The sequence below is a fragment of the Leuresthes tenuis genome, unplaced genomic scaffold (genome assembly GCF_036924035.1).
Source record: "Leuresthes tenuis unplaced genomic scaffold, fLeuTen1.0.hap1 SCAF_5, whole genome shotgun sequence".
Classification (NCBI taxonomy): Eukaryota; Metazoa; Chordata; class Actinopteri; order Atheriniformes; family Atherinopsidae; genus Leuresthes; species Leuresthes tenuis.
This window is the reverse complement of record NW_027325359.1, coordinates 9,068,625-9,085,364: the sequence shown is the minus strand read 5'-3', so window position 1 is coordinate 9,085,364 and position 16,740 is coordinate 9,068,625. Positions and strand designations below refer to the sequence as shown.

Sequence of the window (16,740 nt, the reverse complement as noted above, 5' to 3'; positions counted from 1 at the left end):
GGTTGGATACCAGTTTGTGCTCTAACTTTTTCTAATCCACTGCAGCTGTTATTCTTGATACATTTGGCTGATTTGTCCTCTAATCCTGATTCCCCAAACTGTTTTGGGCCCTTTTTTTCTTTTTTTTCCCCACCCAGCCAGCTGTGAGGAACCATCGGCCTAATCATGTGGAAATATATGAGTGATGAGCCTCTGATTTCTTTACCATCTGAACAAAAGGGCTAGAGTTGACTCTAATGTTTGAGGATACTGTTTGTGGGCAATTATCAAAACTTAAGCTGGCAAAAAAAATAAATAAGGGGGTGTCATTTATCTGCAATCCCATTTTTAGACAGTTCAAGGTGTACACAGACAGACTGTCACACCTGCATGCAACCAGTTAATGGTCGACCACGAGTCAAAGGATGCTTTGTTGTTTGTCGGCCTGCTGGCGCTACGCTGCGTTTGCACTGTTTACTTGCAGTGACTCTGAATGTTGTTTGGGGTTCTTTGAGCTTGAAATTTTCAAATGAATAGAACATGCAGAGCTGAAGCGCTTCTGCAGAGCGAAACAGCCGAGCCAAACGCTTGTCGTTGTTATCTCAGAAGACAGCTCAACAAAATCCAACATCTCTTGGCCAAAGGAAAAAAAAACTGGTAGCATTTAGAAAATAAATCACACATTACTTTGTTTGGTTCGTGCCCAGAAGCCAGCACGAGAGCGGCCACTTCTGAGAACAACATGTCATAATTACTACTTGTCTTTCAGAGCACTTGTGAACATGCTCTGAAAAGTGGAAGCATGGAGCATTTCTATTTGTGTCTTGTGCCCGCGTTGTCCTCGGGGCGGCTGTAAAGTCTAATAATGGCTCAATGAAACTCAAACGAGACAACAACAAACAAAAAAACCCGGTATCGGTCTCATCTGCTTCATTTAACAACACTACTGTGATACTGACGCAGCTACGGGTCAATCAAAACGCGCAAGAATGAAATCTACCAATCCACACAGAAGCAGCTGGAGGCAGGAGTTTTTACTTTTAGTGGAGAGCTGTCAATTAGCCTAATGGGGGGCTTTAGTGTGACAAACTGTTACACAACAAGTCGAGCAGGGAAAAACAAAGCAGTAAATCCTCACCAGGCTTCTCTGACTTATGTCTTTCCTTTAGTGTTTGTTTACTGTTTGCATTTCACTGACTGTTAATCAGTTTTACCTGCTGGTGTTGTGCATTGAACCCATGGACACTTGCTTTCCAAGGGAAAGACAGAAAGAAACTGTAGACGATATACGATGCACATTCAGACAATACGATAAGTCTAAGAACTCCCACATATGAATAGATTGCATGCAAGTTTTAGCTCCGAATTACAGCCAGGCGATATTGGATTGCATTACTTGGGTAAATACCATTATCAGTCTTGTCATTATGCACACTCTCAAGGCTCCAGCTGCACTTTTCAGTTTATGTAAATCAGACCTTTTCCCATGTCTGTGAAATACAACTCGGATAATGTATGCATGCAATTCGAAAAACAAGCAGCCCTGTCACTGTAGATTTGCCTTGACTACAGAATCCTTCATTTACTTTTATTAAAACACCAACAAACCGCTGCAACCTTTCAGCACAATAACTGAGGATGATCGCGATGGTGCCGATGACGAGGAAGAAATGTAGGTTACATTGGGGACACTCTGAGGACGTATTAATCTATTTTTAAGCACCGAAGAGGCACTGGCAACCACTAAATGTGGCAAAAAACAGTAATAAAAGACAAGTCTGTTGTAAAAACAAAACTAAGATCAATTTTGCAAAACATAAAGTGTCACGAAACACGTTTGTTGTTGTATCACCATTGCACAGAAATGTGCAGCTCTTGAATACTAATGGCGTTAACATGTCTCTATTGGAGGCTTAAGCTGAGCAGATGCTGTTGAGCTACGATGTAAATTGTTGCGTGATTTCTGTTCTGCTACAAAGCCTCAGAATAGACTAAACTTCTCTATCCTCTGGACGAGCGCAGGCTTTGAAGTTATTTGTGCTCAAAGAAAATCACAAGCCACAGCATAGCTAGTGGGAGCAAGAGTCAAACCGACACATGTGGTCAGATGCATTTCTTTCCCCTGTGATCAGAACTCTCATCATTTTACTAATGAAAATAAACAGAAACCTCTGCTGAGTAGAACAAAGCCGGTGAGGCAAGTAGAGTTTCAAAATGTTGATAGAAATGATAGCCCAGTCCAACACTTGCATGACTACTGCACTGCAAAGATGAAAGGAGAGAAAACAGAAGTTCTTTCATTTCAGACTCCATCCAAGTGATTGAAGATAACAGCTCCTCTTCTAAAGTAGTAGCTTCAAAAGGCCTAAATGACGGAAACCTTGTCTTAGACCTCGAACGGTTCACAGCAGCAGCACATATCTCTTTCGCTACCCACTTTAACTATCCAAAGGGACAAAAAAAAAGAATAATTTTGCTGGTGGTGTAATTCTAGTCGAGCATAGGCTCAGAATAGTGTTCGTGTAACGTTGCTATAAAGCAGTAGATGTGTTCATTTACAAGTAAGACGAACAATAATCAGAACCTGTATGGTTAGAAATACGAAAGTAAGGTCAACAGAAAAAGTTAGGCTGTTTTAGAAAAGGAAAAGAAGTTACTCTCACTTGACTTTTATTCATTTAAAGACAGTATGCATGTGAGCTACTACATGCTTTGTCTCCTCAACTTAATTTAATTTATTAAGATGCATCCATTTCTGCATTTCAGACCTGCAACACATTCCAGAAAAATTTTTTGACAGGGACAACTGAATTAAATAAATAATAACAACCCTAATTTGAAGGGGGGGCGTGGGGGGGTATCATCAGTTGAAATTGTGAAATGGTACAACAGATGTCTCCATGAAAGGCCGAGGCTTTGAGGGCTAAAGATGGGGCGAGAATCATCAATTTCTCAAAAAATGCAGGGGAAAAAACCCTGCAAATGTTTCATGAAAATGTTTCAAATCAATGTTCCTCAAAGAAAGACATTACTATGTTTCTCCAAGGAAAATAATCTGTAGGGTTTTCAGTCTGGAAAGGGCTGGACACATGAGCAAGGACTTACTTTGGGTTAACTTATCCAGAGAGCTCTGATTCATCAGTATTCAGGACCTTCTGCATATTGGAGGAAATGGACCCAAGCACATTTACCCTCCTGTGATGGCAGCATCAATGCAGACAGGTTCGATGAGATTTCAAAACAACAATATGCTGCCTTTTTTCCAGCGATGTCCATGCGATGTGTTTTTCACACAAGCCTTGTTTGCAGTGCAGAAAAATGGCCCCCTGTGCTGATATGAAAACAACTTTAATGAGCGCCCAAAAGGGCATTATTTGGTTTCGACTAAAAACATTGATGTCTGGATGGCAGGGTATGTCGCTCCAAATCCTGCTTTCACAAATGTTCAAACCACCAATCTGCACTCAAGCACTCTCCACCACGGACACTGGCTTTTGAACAATGTGCAGATAACAAACTGGACTGTCTTCCCTTCCGCCTGGAGGAAATAGTATCCATGACTTCCAAGAAAGAATTTCATATTTTGACCACAGGACAGTTTTCCACCTCACATCAGAGTATCACGGACACAAAAGATGCCAGCAGAGTCCCCTAGTCTTACTAGCAGATGTTTTTCTTCTTTTGCATGTTAAACCTTTTATTAGCGTGTGTGTGTGTGTGTGTGAGAGAGAGAGAGAGAGACAGACAGAGAGAGAGAGAGAGAGAGAGAGAGTGTGTGTGAAGCGACAAGCTGCGTTCACTGACTGTGTTTAAAGTGCTCCTGAACCCATGCAGTGATTTCCACAACAGAATCATCAGCCTCAGAGTTATTCAATCCTCACAGCTATTCAATCCCAAAGTTTTGAGACACCTCTGGATTCCCTGGATTTCCCAGAGCATGGATGATGAAATCCCCACCTTCTTGGTAATCCTGCCCCCAGCCCCAACTTCACTGACACGTGTTGCCGTCATCAAATTGAAGTGAACCTTGCTTTTTTTGCACAAGTTTCAAACGCGTCAGCATCAACTTCTCCTCTTTGTGCTGTGTTTTGATAGGATATCATCGGCATGCATTTTAATTTTGTTTTTAGGCAAACTAGACTGTGTCCCAGTTTGTTTGGTTGTTATGCGGTTTTTCTTAGCCTAAAGTAGTTTGCAGAGTACATAATGTTGTGTTGCCCTTCGAACAGCTGTCCCCGTTACTTTCAGTGGGACTGCACTCAGATTATTCCTGGATCTATTTTTTATTCACTTTTGCATCGTCTTCTCCTTCTTCAGAGCACTCGGCGCAACCTGCCTCGCACACCTGAGCTACTCGGTGTGAGCTGCAGCCTCAGCTAGCAGTCATCACCTGGGGGGAGGTGTGGGTGGTGAGGACGGACACTTTCCCGGACCTGTGGACCTGTCTGCGCCTTTAAGACTGCCTGTGGTCTACATCCCGCTGCTCCCGCGGCGAGCTCCGTAGGTGCACGCTTTCAAAGTTTGACTGGGGAATAGAGGTAACGGCGGAGACGGCAGCAGTCGCTCCACCGGGAGACACGAACCCACAACATCTTTCCGAAGGGGAGAAAAGGACCGCATCCCGCGTAGGAGGGTCCGACTCTGGCGAGAAGAACAAAGAGAGAGATGACCGAGCGGATTCTCGGTTTATAAATGGAAAACACAAGGAGGTTAATATAATAGGACTCGCTGAAAGGAGGGGACTCCCGGCTGCAGCCTTTCTCCACTCCCCCTCCCAGCCATGCCTCTTGTATTCCGCACGCTGTTGTTCGGGTTTGTAACGCTGCTGGTTGTGCTTTTGATCATTGATGATATTGCAGAAGTGGAGAAAGAAACTGCGTGAGTAACCCAGTGTAATTAATCCAGTCCCTGTCTCTGTGTGCGTGTGCGTGTGTTTGAGTGAGTGTGTTAGTGCTGCCTATTGTTCGCTGTCCAGCAGGTTATTTCCTTCAGGCTCTCTCAGAAGATCTATGAAGTGTGCCGGGGAAGGAGAATAAATGCGTGGGGAAAAAACGAGTTTCTTTGAATTGATTGAAGTTTCGGGCTGAATGTTGAGTGTGTGCGGCTTCTTTCCACATTTGTAACACTTGGGTGCAGCAGCAGCAGCTGTTCCGACAGCAGCCCGCCTGCCTGGGTCTCCAAGGATTAGGCTATTTGTCTTGCAGCAGGCTGCATGCGGGATGGGATACATTTCCACAAGAAGAGTGCGTGAAGAGGGGGAGAAATGGAGAACCAGTCTGTGTGAAAGAGAGAAGGACGGAGGGAGGGGGGGACAGACTGGAAACAAAGGAAGCTTTCCTATCTTTTCTGTCTCATTTTCAGACTTTGAAATGTTGAGTAGTGCCGCAGATACCTTCCCAGTCCCCCACATCATGCCCTACTTGCATTTGACCTGCAAGTAAATTCATTCTTGATTTAGCATAATCATGAAAAAAAATCTAAGCAGACCACAAGAGTGCAACATCCCCCTCTTCTCCAGGTTACCGTCACCGCTGGAAAGGTGCTGTGCTTCCTGAATAACAAAAAATACTTTTCTTTTTTTTCTTTCATTCTCACATCTCCCTTTCAGCAAGAACATTTTGTTTTGAATGCAATTACCCGGCTGTGGCTCACGTTGTAATGAGGTCACATTGGTTTGTGATTCACGTGGGAGAAGAACCAGAACCAATTCAACTTCTGCATAAATTCAGCTTAATAGCAATGTATTTAAAGGCCACCAGGATTGTAAAATGACTGACAAGAGGCTGACAGCCGTCTTCTGGTTCAGTTTTTTCACTCCTTCATTTTGACGTCTTCGGGCAGGTTGCTGCAAATTTATCAAATCCGGCCAAGGTCAGGTTTGCAAAAGTGCTTGAGGCTGAAACGAATCTGAATGCACATGCAGCATATTTACTGTAAATGCGTCTTGGCTGATGTATGCGGCAACCTTGTGAAAAGACTGCTCACTTCTCGGTGGGGAGAAAACCTCTTCATAGTGTAAATGGGGCTCCATTAAGGCCACATTTCTGCTCATTACATCAGAAAATGGGCCCATTGTGCACTTCTAAAAAAAAAAAAAACCCAGTTGTGTGATTTTCACCCTCTTTCCGTCTTGAGAGACGGATGTACAGTGGCGTCTGCTGCTGAATCCAGTCAAGGCATTAAATGGAAGAACCCAAGCTGCTGTAAGTGATGTGTAATCTAATCTGAATCTCTCTTTCCCCCTCAGAAATATTGGACACTCAAAGAAGATGAACTCACACCGGCTCATCCCGAAACCGCACAGGTCTGAAATCTTATTCTCGCACTCCTATAACTCATCAAACAGAATCTAAGTGGTGTCTGTGTATGATTTTCAGTTGCCTTTGGTCACTGAATCCTTTGCAGGCTCGATAACAGACTGAGTCACTCACACAGAGTGTGTAATAACTTTTTAAGGAAAGGCAGCCGCTGCTATAAATACCCAGTAATGTGTCATTGCACAGTGTACATGAAATAACATCAAAGCTGAATTCAACTTTTTGAAAAAGGCTGTCTTTCAAATAACGTCACTTTGGTTTCACTTTTATTTCCGTAAGCTGAGGAAGAAACTGGTTAGTTACTCTGATTAGCCCAGAATTAACGCTATATTCAATTATGAATTACAGCTGCGGGATTTTTGGGGAGTGAGTGGCTTTTCTCTGCAATATTCTTTTAAATAGTGATGTGAGATGATACAGGAATTATTTGAATAGACTTATTTTAAATGCACTCTTTACAGTCATCCGGGGGACGGGGTGGAGAACATCTGCAGGGAAATGAAATTTAAGTTTTAAAGGCTGAATCCTAATTTTTTACCCCATAATGCAGCATATTTGGCTCGAATGTTCAAAACACAAAAGCGGATGAGCGCTGTGATCATTCTTCTGGTGCGATGTTTGGGATAATCGGGTAGTTTGATGCTCACCTATCGATCCAGTGTTTCACCGCGTCGTTATGTTTTCCTCTGGTTGGTTCAGGGCTTTGTGGTGCTGATTGAAATGATCGCACACATTGTAAGGCACTGCCAACCAAGCTGTTTCTCATCAAAATCTTCCCTTTTTGTTTGTTTTGTTTTGTATCCAAAATCTTCCCAAATGAACTGGTTTAGTTTTGCAGTCGCATCTTTATTTTCAGTGTTTTCTATTATTCCTGACTCAGCCTGCATGTGCCACTTCCCAGACACAGACTGTCTGTAGTATAGTGAGGAGCCAAATGCAGACTCATATGCACTCGCCGAACCAGAATGATCTACAGTCGCTTATTCACTGAATTACCACCAGCAACAGCAATCTGGCACTTGACAATGGAAATGTATATAGACCGACGGGGGTGATGACAGTACCCAGGTGTAAATAATTCTAAGTATAAATGTAAGTAAAGTGTAAAACTGAGATGCAGAGGGAAAGCAATTTTCAAATGAAACAAATAAGTTGACTAGAATACCGAACATGGAAATCCAAATGCCTAAAACAACTGATTTTTAAAAAAAAAAAAAAAAATTTAAAAAAGGGAATAAAATCAAAAAGACGAGGTCATCGGTGAAGCAAAGAACACAACTAAACGCATAAACCATGACAAAAACCTAGAATAAGAACATGTGCGCCCAAGAGCACCTTTTACGAGATTACACTCAGTTGCATCAGGCAGACCTGCTCACCGGTAAGTCATGGAAGATTACAACCATTCAAGTTTTATTTTGGTGTCAAGCGGCAAAATAATGGGTCATGAGTGTATCTGGGTGAATTTGTGTCAGTCAGCCTTAGAGTCCCTGCACTGTCCGGTGACCTCTGCACGCGCCAACATCAGTGCTGAAGCTCACAAGCCCAAAGCACTGCATGTGCCAGAATCACAAATACCTAAAGGGGGGCTTTGTTTTTGAAAGCATGCGAGCTCTTCATTACAGACGGAGAGAAACTGGGAGTTCTGTTTGAGTTCTTTTTTGTAAACACAACCACTAAGCGAAGCGTTAAAACGATTGAAGTGCAGTGTAATGTAATCCATGGAATGCACTGGACAGGCGCACAATTTGTTCTCAAAAGAGATTCAGCGACGGTTCCGTTGCTGTTTATGTAACCCTGAAATGACACATTTGTCTCAGGACTTTATGATTTGTATCACATAATAGGACCTGCTGTATTCCAATACCTGTTGGGAGAAGAAAAAGCACCTCTTGAAATCCCTTGGCTTTGGAAAGAAGGAGATAAATCCGCACCATGCTTGGACAAAATAACAAGGCTTTTGTCTGTTATTGATCAGAACTCTAAAGGTCGACATTTTTCTTTTGTAAAGCAACATTTTTATCTTCATTTAGAAAGGTTGCAGTGCGCATGGATCCAACTGCGACGGCGAGACTGAGCAGACATGTGGATCATCGCCCTCCGAGCTACAATAACACTGCCAAACACTCATCGAACAACTGGACCTTTAATAAGACCCTCTCCAACCTCATCAGGTCGCTTTCATCACTCATTTGAATTAGCTCCACAAGGTCCACTGAGAGTCTTTTATAATGAGATCATATTTTCTCTTATTTACAGGAAGAACATTCTGAAATTCCTCGACCCGGAGAGAGATATCTCAATTCTAAAGGGCACGCTGAAGCTGGGAGATATCATCCACTATGTTTTTGATCGCCACAGCACCACAAACATCTCTGAAAATCTCTACCGTCTTTTGCCAACTGTATCTCCAATGAAAAACCAACATCACAGACGCTGCGCCATCGTAGGCAACTCTGGGATCCTGCTGAACAGCAGCTGTGGACCTGAGATTGATTCTCACGACTTTGTTATCAGGTAGTTTGCTTTTTTCCACGTAAGGGATGTCAGCGATGGAAGCCGTCCGTGCGAGAGAAATCGTAAAGCATGCCACTGACAGAAAACTGTAACGGGAAATGATTGGCACATTAGTCTCAGTTTAACAATTTGCGGCATAGTGTAAGTGTTATTATTTTGATAATCATTTTTATGGTATTAGTAGTTCATTTCAGTTGCTGCCCACGCTTTTTTTTTTTTTTAAATGATTCAAAGTTGGAAACTCAAAGTCTGGCAGAGAATGATTAAATGCTCGAACATACACGACATTGACTTTTTGAAAGGCTTTTTCAGCCGGCAGTAACACGCCGTGCTCCTCAGGGAAACGACGATTCTCTCCTGGGTCCTGCTCTCATTTACAAACAGGACGCTGTTTGCAAAGCCGTCAGCCTGCTCCGTTTGTGCTAAGGTGCGAGCGGAGGAGTCGCTCTGTGTGCGATTCTTATGTCTTTATTCATGGCTGCCTTTGATGGGAATTTTAAGCCCGTCTAGTGGCTGTGTTGTTGTGGTGGATGAAAAAACTTTTGATTCTTTTTAGAGTTGGGCACAATCTAACTAAACATGCATTCTCTGCAGAGGCGGTGAAGGCTCCCTCTCAGAAATTAGCGACTTTAATGTTCAGGTATAAAAGGAGAAGGTAGCAGCAGTATGCTGTTGCATCTCATTGAACTCGCTGATCGACAGCTGAGTATGCTTCAAAAATCCCGAATGCCTGTTTTTCATTCGGAAAGTAATTTCTATTATTTGCATACCCTGCCTTCTCTAAGTGCTATTGTGCAGGTGAGGAGGGGGTCATGGTTTCTAAACTCCAGCAGCATGATAATAACGCAGGATCGTGGCAGTAATGGTTGAAAGCAGAGAATGGGAAATGTGTCATTTTGAGGAGCTAAGGAATTTGCTTTGGCACTCGGATATCAGATGGGAAGATAATGTCTGAGCTAAATATAGATCTCCGCTTACACTTGGGTTCCACAAAGAAGGCTGACAGTGTTTGAGGTACCTGGTACAGATCATTTCAGTTCACACCTACAACAACATATAGCTGGTGTTCTTTCCACTGGATCATTAGCTGCCATGTTCCATTGACGGCAACCACGAAAATGAGAATGAACACGTCTCAGTGCGAGAATAACCATCCATGTAATGGATGTGAATTCACTGTTGAAACCAGGATCTTTTATTTAAATAAAAGTACAAATACAAAAGGGTTCTAAACTATGTTAAAAATAAATATATTTAAAAAAATAATTTCCTTCCAAATATATTTAAGCCGTCAAAAGCAGGCAGCTCTGTCTTTTTGGGTCTATTAGCTTTGACCGCCTTGACTTGGCCCTATTTTCTCGACTCTTCGTTGCAAAAATTCTCAAGATAACCAGCTATCTTCTGAGGGGTGCACTGTGACGTGAGTTAAACACAGCCAGGGTACTACCCCAGTGATTATGACCTTTCTTTGTTCACGAGCCTTTCCATCTTCAGGCTTTTCATTGGCGTTTTACTCGTCGTTCGATGCTTCCTCTGCACAAAATATGCCGATTATCTGACACTTCATTCAAAAGAAGAGCAGGTTGTATAATTGGGATAAATCTGAAAATAGAAACGGATGACACAGTTGAGACATGAAAGAAATGCTAGCAGAAAACTGTTAGCTTTGCGAATAAAAATAGGTTCACTGTCTGTTTCATGACGTTCAGCTCTGACACGGTCCCATTATTATGTGGAATCATTGACCAAATCAAAGCAGAATTGTTATTGACTAAACCTTTTCTGATATGTAGGCATTTATTGTCTCGTGTGTAAGTTCAGACATCAGCAGTAGGCTATCGTACACATTTTTTCTGCTAATTGGAACAGTATAATTAAACATGTTGCCCATCACCCCCTCTGATGCACCAACTGAATGCATGGTTCCCATGGTAACACAAAGCACAACCTACATGTTGTTTTACGGACAATCTTACTGCAGGAGGACGGCATTATGAACCCGCACCACAGCATTCAAACTTTGTTTGTTTCTTTCACAGTAGTTATCACCAGAGACACATTTAGTTGTGATCAGACACAGACTTCCAAGGTGAAAAAAGACCAGTCTCAGGAGGGGGGTGGCTAGCACTCCCGGCATAATTTCCCCACCGAGCTTAACATAAAAGTGATGCTTTGCTGTGAGAATAACTGCCAACTCTGAGTTTTCTGGCATTCACTGGCAGAGGTTAACATGAATAAGCAGAATACTATCCTGAATGCTGGATTTTACCTTTTCTTTCCGGTCTTTCCCTTCTGTGGGTTAGAACAGTTTGACTTGCCATAATGAATCACAGACAGGTCATGAATTTAAAAAGGAAAACGTTAAAAAGATGTCAGGCCTCTATGAGCCACGTTGTTTACCGTCGTCCATCGAGCTCCAAAAAACTTCACTTTTCAGTTTCACAAGAGGTAATGACATTTTTTTGTTTTTGTTTTTGTTTTTTTTCAAGGAGGTAGCATGAGCACCTGTTCCTTACCATGGATGTTGTTGTACAACTCCAAAATAGTCGAGATGCTGTGTAATATATGAATAAAAGCAGAATGCAATGATTGCATGATGACAGTAACGCATATTTGGGGGGGTGGGGGGAGTAAGTGGTACTAAAAAGAAACAGCTGGAGGAACTTGTTGCAACTACCAAGGCTGATTGGCAACAAGTCCAATTAGGCATAAAAAGAGCACCTTAGAGAGGCATAGTCTCGTGGAATTGAAGACGAGCAGAAGTTCAGCAATCTGCAAATAAACTGCGTCTTCAAATTGAAGAGTGTGAATAATATTTTGTGTCCCTTATTCACCATGCCCAAGGGACACAGCCGAATCTGAATATTGGATGCTTGGTGATCTTGGTCCTCGGGTGATGCACTAACAGAAACAGACTCGTTTCTAAATCCCTGCATAGGCCCAAGAACACCTCCAGAAAGCATTATCCGTGAATATAAATTCACTGTACCGTCCGCGAACGCAGCTTTAAGCTCGATCACGAAAGGAAGAAGCCATGTATGGAGCTCACTTAAGATGCACTGAGGCACAGTTAAAATAAAAAATGAAAAAATTGCTTCATGCTCCAACAACTCAAGATTTGAAATTTGTCTGGAAATTATGGACACAGTGCCCTCCAGACAAAAGAGAAGAGGAACCATCCAGCTTGTTATCAGGCCTCAGTTCAAAAGCCTGCATCTCTGATGGTATGGGGGTGCATTACTGCCGCTGAAACAGCCAACTTGCACACATCTGGAAAGGTACCATCAGTTCTGAAAGGTGCATACAGGGTTTAGATGTTTTCTGTGTTCTGTGGTGAATAAACATACATATCGGTTTATGAGGTTTGCAAATCAATGCATTCTGTTGTATGCAGCGTCCCGACTTTTTTGGGGTTGGGCTTGTCTTTTTTAAAGCTTGTTACAGTCCCACGCTTCAGTTGTGTGTGCATGTATGAAGAGTCGAGTTATTTCTGTACCCTTTTCTGATACTGAAATTGAGCTACTTTGCTTTAAGGTGTAACCTCGCACCAGTGGAGGAATACTTTGAGGATGTGGGGCAGCGGACCAACTTGGTGACCATGAACCCGTCTGTGGTGCAGCGGGCTTTCCAGGACCTGGTCAGTGAGGAGTGGAAGGAGCGCTTCCTGCAGCGCCTTCGAAGCCTCAGCGGCAGTGTGCTGTGGATCCCAGCCTTCATGGCGAAGGGGGGCGAGGAGCGCGTGGAGTGGGCCCTTCGTCTCATCCTGCTGCACACTGTGGACGTACGCACTGCCTTTCCATCACTGCGCCTTCTCCACGCCGTCAGAGGGTAAGATGCAGCTGCTGCTCATGGTTTGCTGCGTCACATAAGAACACCTGTGAGCGGCATAATCAAGGGGTTGCCAAACTCTAATATATGGCCCAGCTGGCTATTTTTAAAACAAACACTTACAGGTGATCGCCACGGGCAGCCAGGGTGAGAAATCTACTCTGCCTCTCCCCAGTCAGCACACACCCTCGGTTATCACATTTACTATAAGCAGATGTCATTTGCTTCTCTTTAAGAAGAATCTTTTCTTTTATTTGTTTGCTTGGCTTTTTTTATTTATTTCTCCGTCTCTGGAAAACATTGTGTGACATTTGGTGAAATTTGCTCTCAAGCTGAGAAAATCAATTTTGCACTCCTGTTGTCTGTCAAGCCCAGAGGCATTCGGCTTACTGTGAGGACCTGAAGCAAAGGAAAACAGCAAGTGTGCTTTTTTTAAAATGCCTACAGTCACCTTTTAAAGATCACTCATATTTACAGCTATTTGTAATTCAATTCTAACCTACATTTGTATACCAATAGCTTTTTCTGATGCTGCTTAATACGCAGTTTCTTATCTGCTTCTGGAAAACTAGTGTGTTGGACTAAATGACACCTGGTGGCAGACTTTCAGATTGCCGTAAACTCAATACCTTCAGCCTCCCCTTCAAAGCATAGAAGAGAAACTGTGGTGGTTGCGAAAAACATAAAAACTTGAACCAATGTTTGGGTTGTCCACCAAAAAGGCAGACTGACAAACAGCATTATGACTTACAAGGTGGAGAAATTTGCATGGCGCATAAATGACAGCTCAGTCTGAGGAGAACGTGTTATTTCTGCACATATTCGGTCATAGCCCAACAGAGTGGGCAATTAAAAGCTTATGTGAATGTAATGCTGTCCGTCCAAATCAGACCTCAAAGATGGGTCTGACGGTGGAAAAGTCAGGGGGTTGAATCAATCGTGGAGCGATGGACAGCTTGACATTTCCACTGAGACACAACAGTCTGATGATCTGACTTCATCTTGGTGAAAAACAGCAGGTTTCACTGAGTCCTGCCGTCACTGTGAGATTGCCAGGCAACCAGCAGAGTTGCTGGATAGAAGTGCTGGGCTGATAGACCTCATGCTGTCCTCTAATTCTTTGCAAAGAAGCAGAAGGCACATTCCAAAATTTAATTGAGTTGTTGAAGTCACATCAACACTGATGGATGTTTCTTCGCAGCTCTTGTTTTGGCTTGTGAAGAGATCTGTTTTAATTATACTTGAATTATGTGGAAAATGTTTATTTGTTAGCAGGAGCCTTTGCTGGGACTCGAATTTAGCACAGATGATATGGCAAAACCTATTTAGTGTTTCCTTTGTTAACAGACTCCTTAAATCATGTCATTTATTATTATCATTTGCATTTATGTGTTTCAAAGCTGATCTTTTTTTAGTAATGTTTTTTGCAAATTTGAAAAATGCGTCCTCCACTCGCTTGAGGCTTAAAGATAAAGAATAAAAAAAATCCTCACCCTGTAATTCTTTTTTTGTGCTGCTCTGGCCTCATTCGGATCTGGATCTTTGCTGCTTTGTTTAAAGCCTAACATCCACCGCTGGTCAGTGACCAAATTAAGCCATTTTCTATGCTCCAACTAACTCCCTGTAAAGGGGTAGATCTGCCCCTGATTCTGTTGTCAGCAGACTGTAAGATGAAGCTTTTATTTGAATAATTTGAAATGCTTTGAAGATGAGGGGAGAAATATTTTTGTGGTAGGTTTAGCTAAACGCCCCAACTGACGGTTTATCTGAAACCAAGATTGCTAAATAGAGGACAAAAACGGCTGCACATGTTCAGTCCAATGACATGACCCTCATCTTCTGTCTGGTAACCACAGAGGGCGTTAGAGATGATTGAAAATGAAGCGACATCGTCAAGGTTAGACCTACGGCCTTTTTACTAAAAAGGGGAAACGAAAGCAGGGTGAACTGGCCGTCCATCTGGGCCAAGCCGCTCCCGGATTTGTCACTGTCACAGGAGTTTTTGCTCACCTGAAGTAGCTGCAGCAAGGTGCACCTAGTGTGAGCAGTTTTGTTCAAGAAAAAAAAGCTGATGCAGAAATGAACAAACAGTATATGCTTAGCAAACACAAAAAGCAAAAAAAAAAAAGAAGAACAACAATATAAGGCAAAATTCAGCCATCAGGAGCTCTGCCTCGGTGCTGAGAAAGTTCTCTTTTTTCCCCAATGTGGAGTACAATCTTTCAGGAGTATCTGTCTTAAAACCAGACAGATGGAAACCATGGTTCCTGTACAGATGGCCCTGGCATCAAGCAAGTGACACAGATTTTACATTCTGAAGTCGACTTTAAATTACAAATGCGTGAGAAGTAAATTTTTGATCAATCATCAAAAAAATAAGCCGATATGCGATTTCCAGCAGCCAGACATCGCAGCTTCACATTGATTCCAGGTTCCAATCAGCAGTGGAAAGCCCAAAGATATTCACTTTGCAGAGCCTTTTTGTTGTTCTTTGTTTGATAAATGACCGTGAATTAATCAACAGCTGCCTCTCCACTGGGAATCCAGAAGACATTATGAATAAGTCGATGCATCGGTTTGTTGGTATCAACAACGCAGAAACATTTCTTTCTAGTTTTTAAGTCTTTACTTGTGTAGCATGACATTCAGCTCATCTGTATGCTTCGAGATACTGTGTATCTGACTTGATGTCAGAACCCAGTGGGAGAAAGGTCACACTGAAGCAGATGAGTATTCCTTACTTGTGGCTAAAGCCGTGAAAACCTTTTTGTGGCTGCTTTTGCCTGACTGAATGCAACTAACGGTGTACTGCATGTCTCTGTCTGCAGATACTGGCTTACCAACAATGTCCACATCAAGCGCCCGACCACTGGCCTCCTCATGTACACAATGGCCACCCGCTTCTGTGAGGAGATCCATCTTTACGGCTTCTGGCCATTTTCACTGGACCCACAAGGCAAACCGGTGAAATACCACTACTACGACACTCTGAAGTATGAGTACACCTCCAGCTCGAGTCCTCACACCATGCCTCTGGAATTCAGGACCTTGAGCACATTACACAGACAGGGGGCGCTCCGGCTCCACACGGGAACCTGTGATGCGGAGCAGAGACAACAGAATGAACTCGGGAGCAAATAGCCGGACGGAAGATTTCCATGGAAACCCTGTTCTCGACTGAGGGGAACTCGGATCCAACTGTTTTCTTGTTACTGCTTTTCTTATTCAACTTGCATATCCGAATGTCCTGTAATAGAAACGAACCCCTTTCTGTTACAGGCTCTTGTATTGACTCATCACGCTGGTGTGTTTTAACTTTAATGAGATTACTATGGCAACCGTTAACCCTCTGGGGTTCAGTCATGAGCAACTGGAGAGGCAACAGATGGTTTGTGGGTTGTTTTTTTTTTTTTTTTTTTTTTTTTTAATGGATGCTACTCGTTCGGTGAAAAAACAAGCACATCTGTTTTTGGGTGAAAAAGAACAAATGTGATAAATGTAATACATCGGTTTTACTGTCAGCCAGTCATAAAATGAAGCAGCACTACAGTATAATGCTTATTTATGTAGGCAAATTCACATTTACATCTTGAAATGCTGAATTTTTATAATTCTTTTTTTTTTTTTTTTTAAGATCTGAAGTGCCAGTAAAATGTGAAAAGTTGCTGAGACCCCAGAGGATAGAAATAAAAAAGACCTCTCTTTCACGATTAGCAGTTGGACAACGGTTTGCAGTTTATGATGTGTTAGGGCTCCGTTGAGGCAGCAATGCGAGTTGTGCAGGATGCCAGCAGCAGGTCGAGCTTACTGTTGACTCCTGTGAGTTGCCATGATATGGAAGCACTGAATAATGATGTACAAAGGAAAAAAAATACCTAAGCGACGTTTCTTTTCGAACTGTGAACGCTTCTTTTTCTGGATCTTCTTGAAGAGTTGATATGATTTTCGACTTGTGATAACATTTCCTTTGATATAGAGCGTTTTGTGATTTTTGTAGCTTCCTATAAAGCACCTTTTAAAGGGTGTGAAGACCATTTCTAAACAATTTCTAAATGAACCCGAGCCAACGTGGGAAAAACTTAGGTTGCCTTGAGAACCA

The 16,740-nt window shown here is 42.6% G+C and overlaps 1 protein-coding gene across 1 annotated transcript; it reads left to right on the top strand.

Annotated features, from left to right (window-relative positions):
* Positions 1-4,414: 4,414 nt before the first annotated feature.
* Positions 4,415-16,265, top strand: st8sia2 (ST8 alpha-N-acetyl-neuraminide alpha-2,8-sialyltransferase 2). The gene is made up of 6 exons (XM_072385809.1): positions 4,415-4,857; positions 6,227-6,283; positions 8,330-8,470; positions 8,556-8,813; positions 12,348-12,641; positions 15,470-16,265. The coding sequence occupies exons 1-6, from the start codon at positions 4,760-4,762 to the stop codon at positions 15,780-15,782; spliced, it is 1,161 nt and encodes a 386-aa protein (XP_072241910.1). The 5' UTR covers positions 4,415-4,759; the 3' UTR covers positions 15,783-16,265.
* Positions 16,266-16,740: the final 475 nt, after the last annotated feature.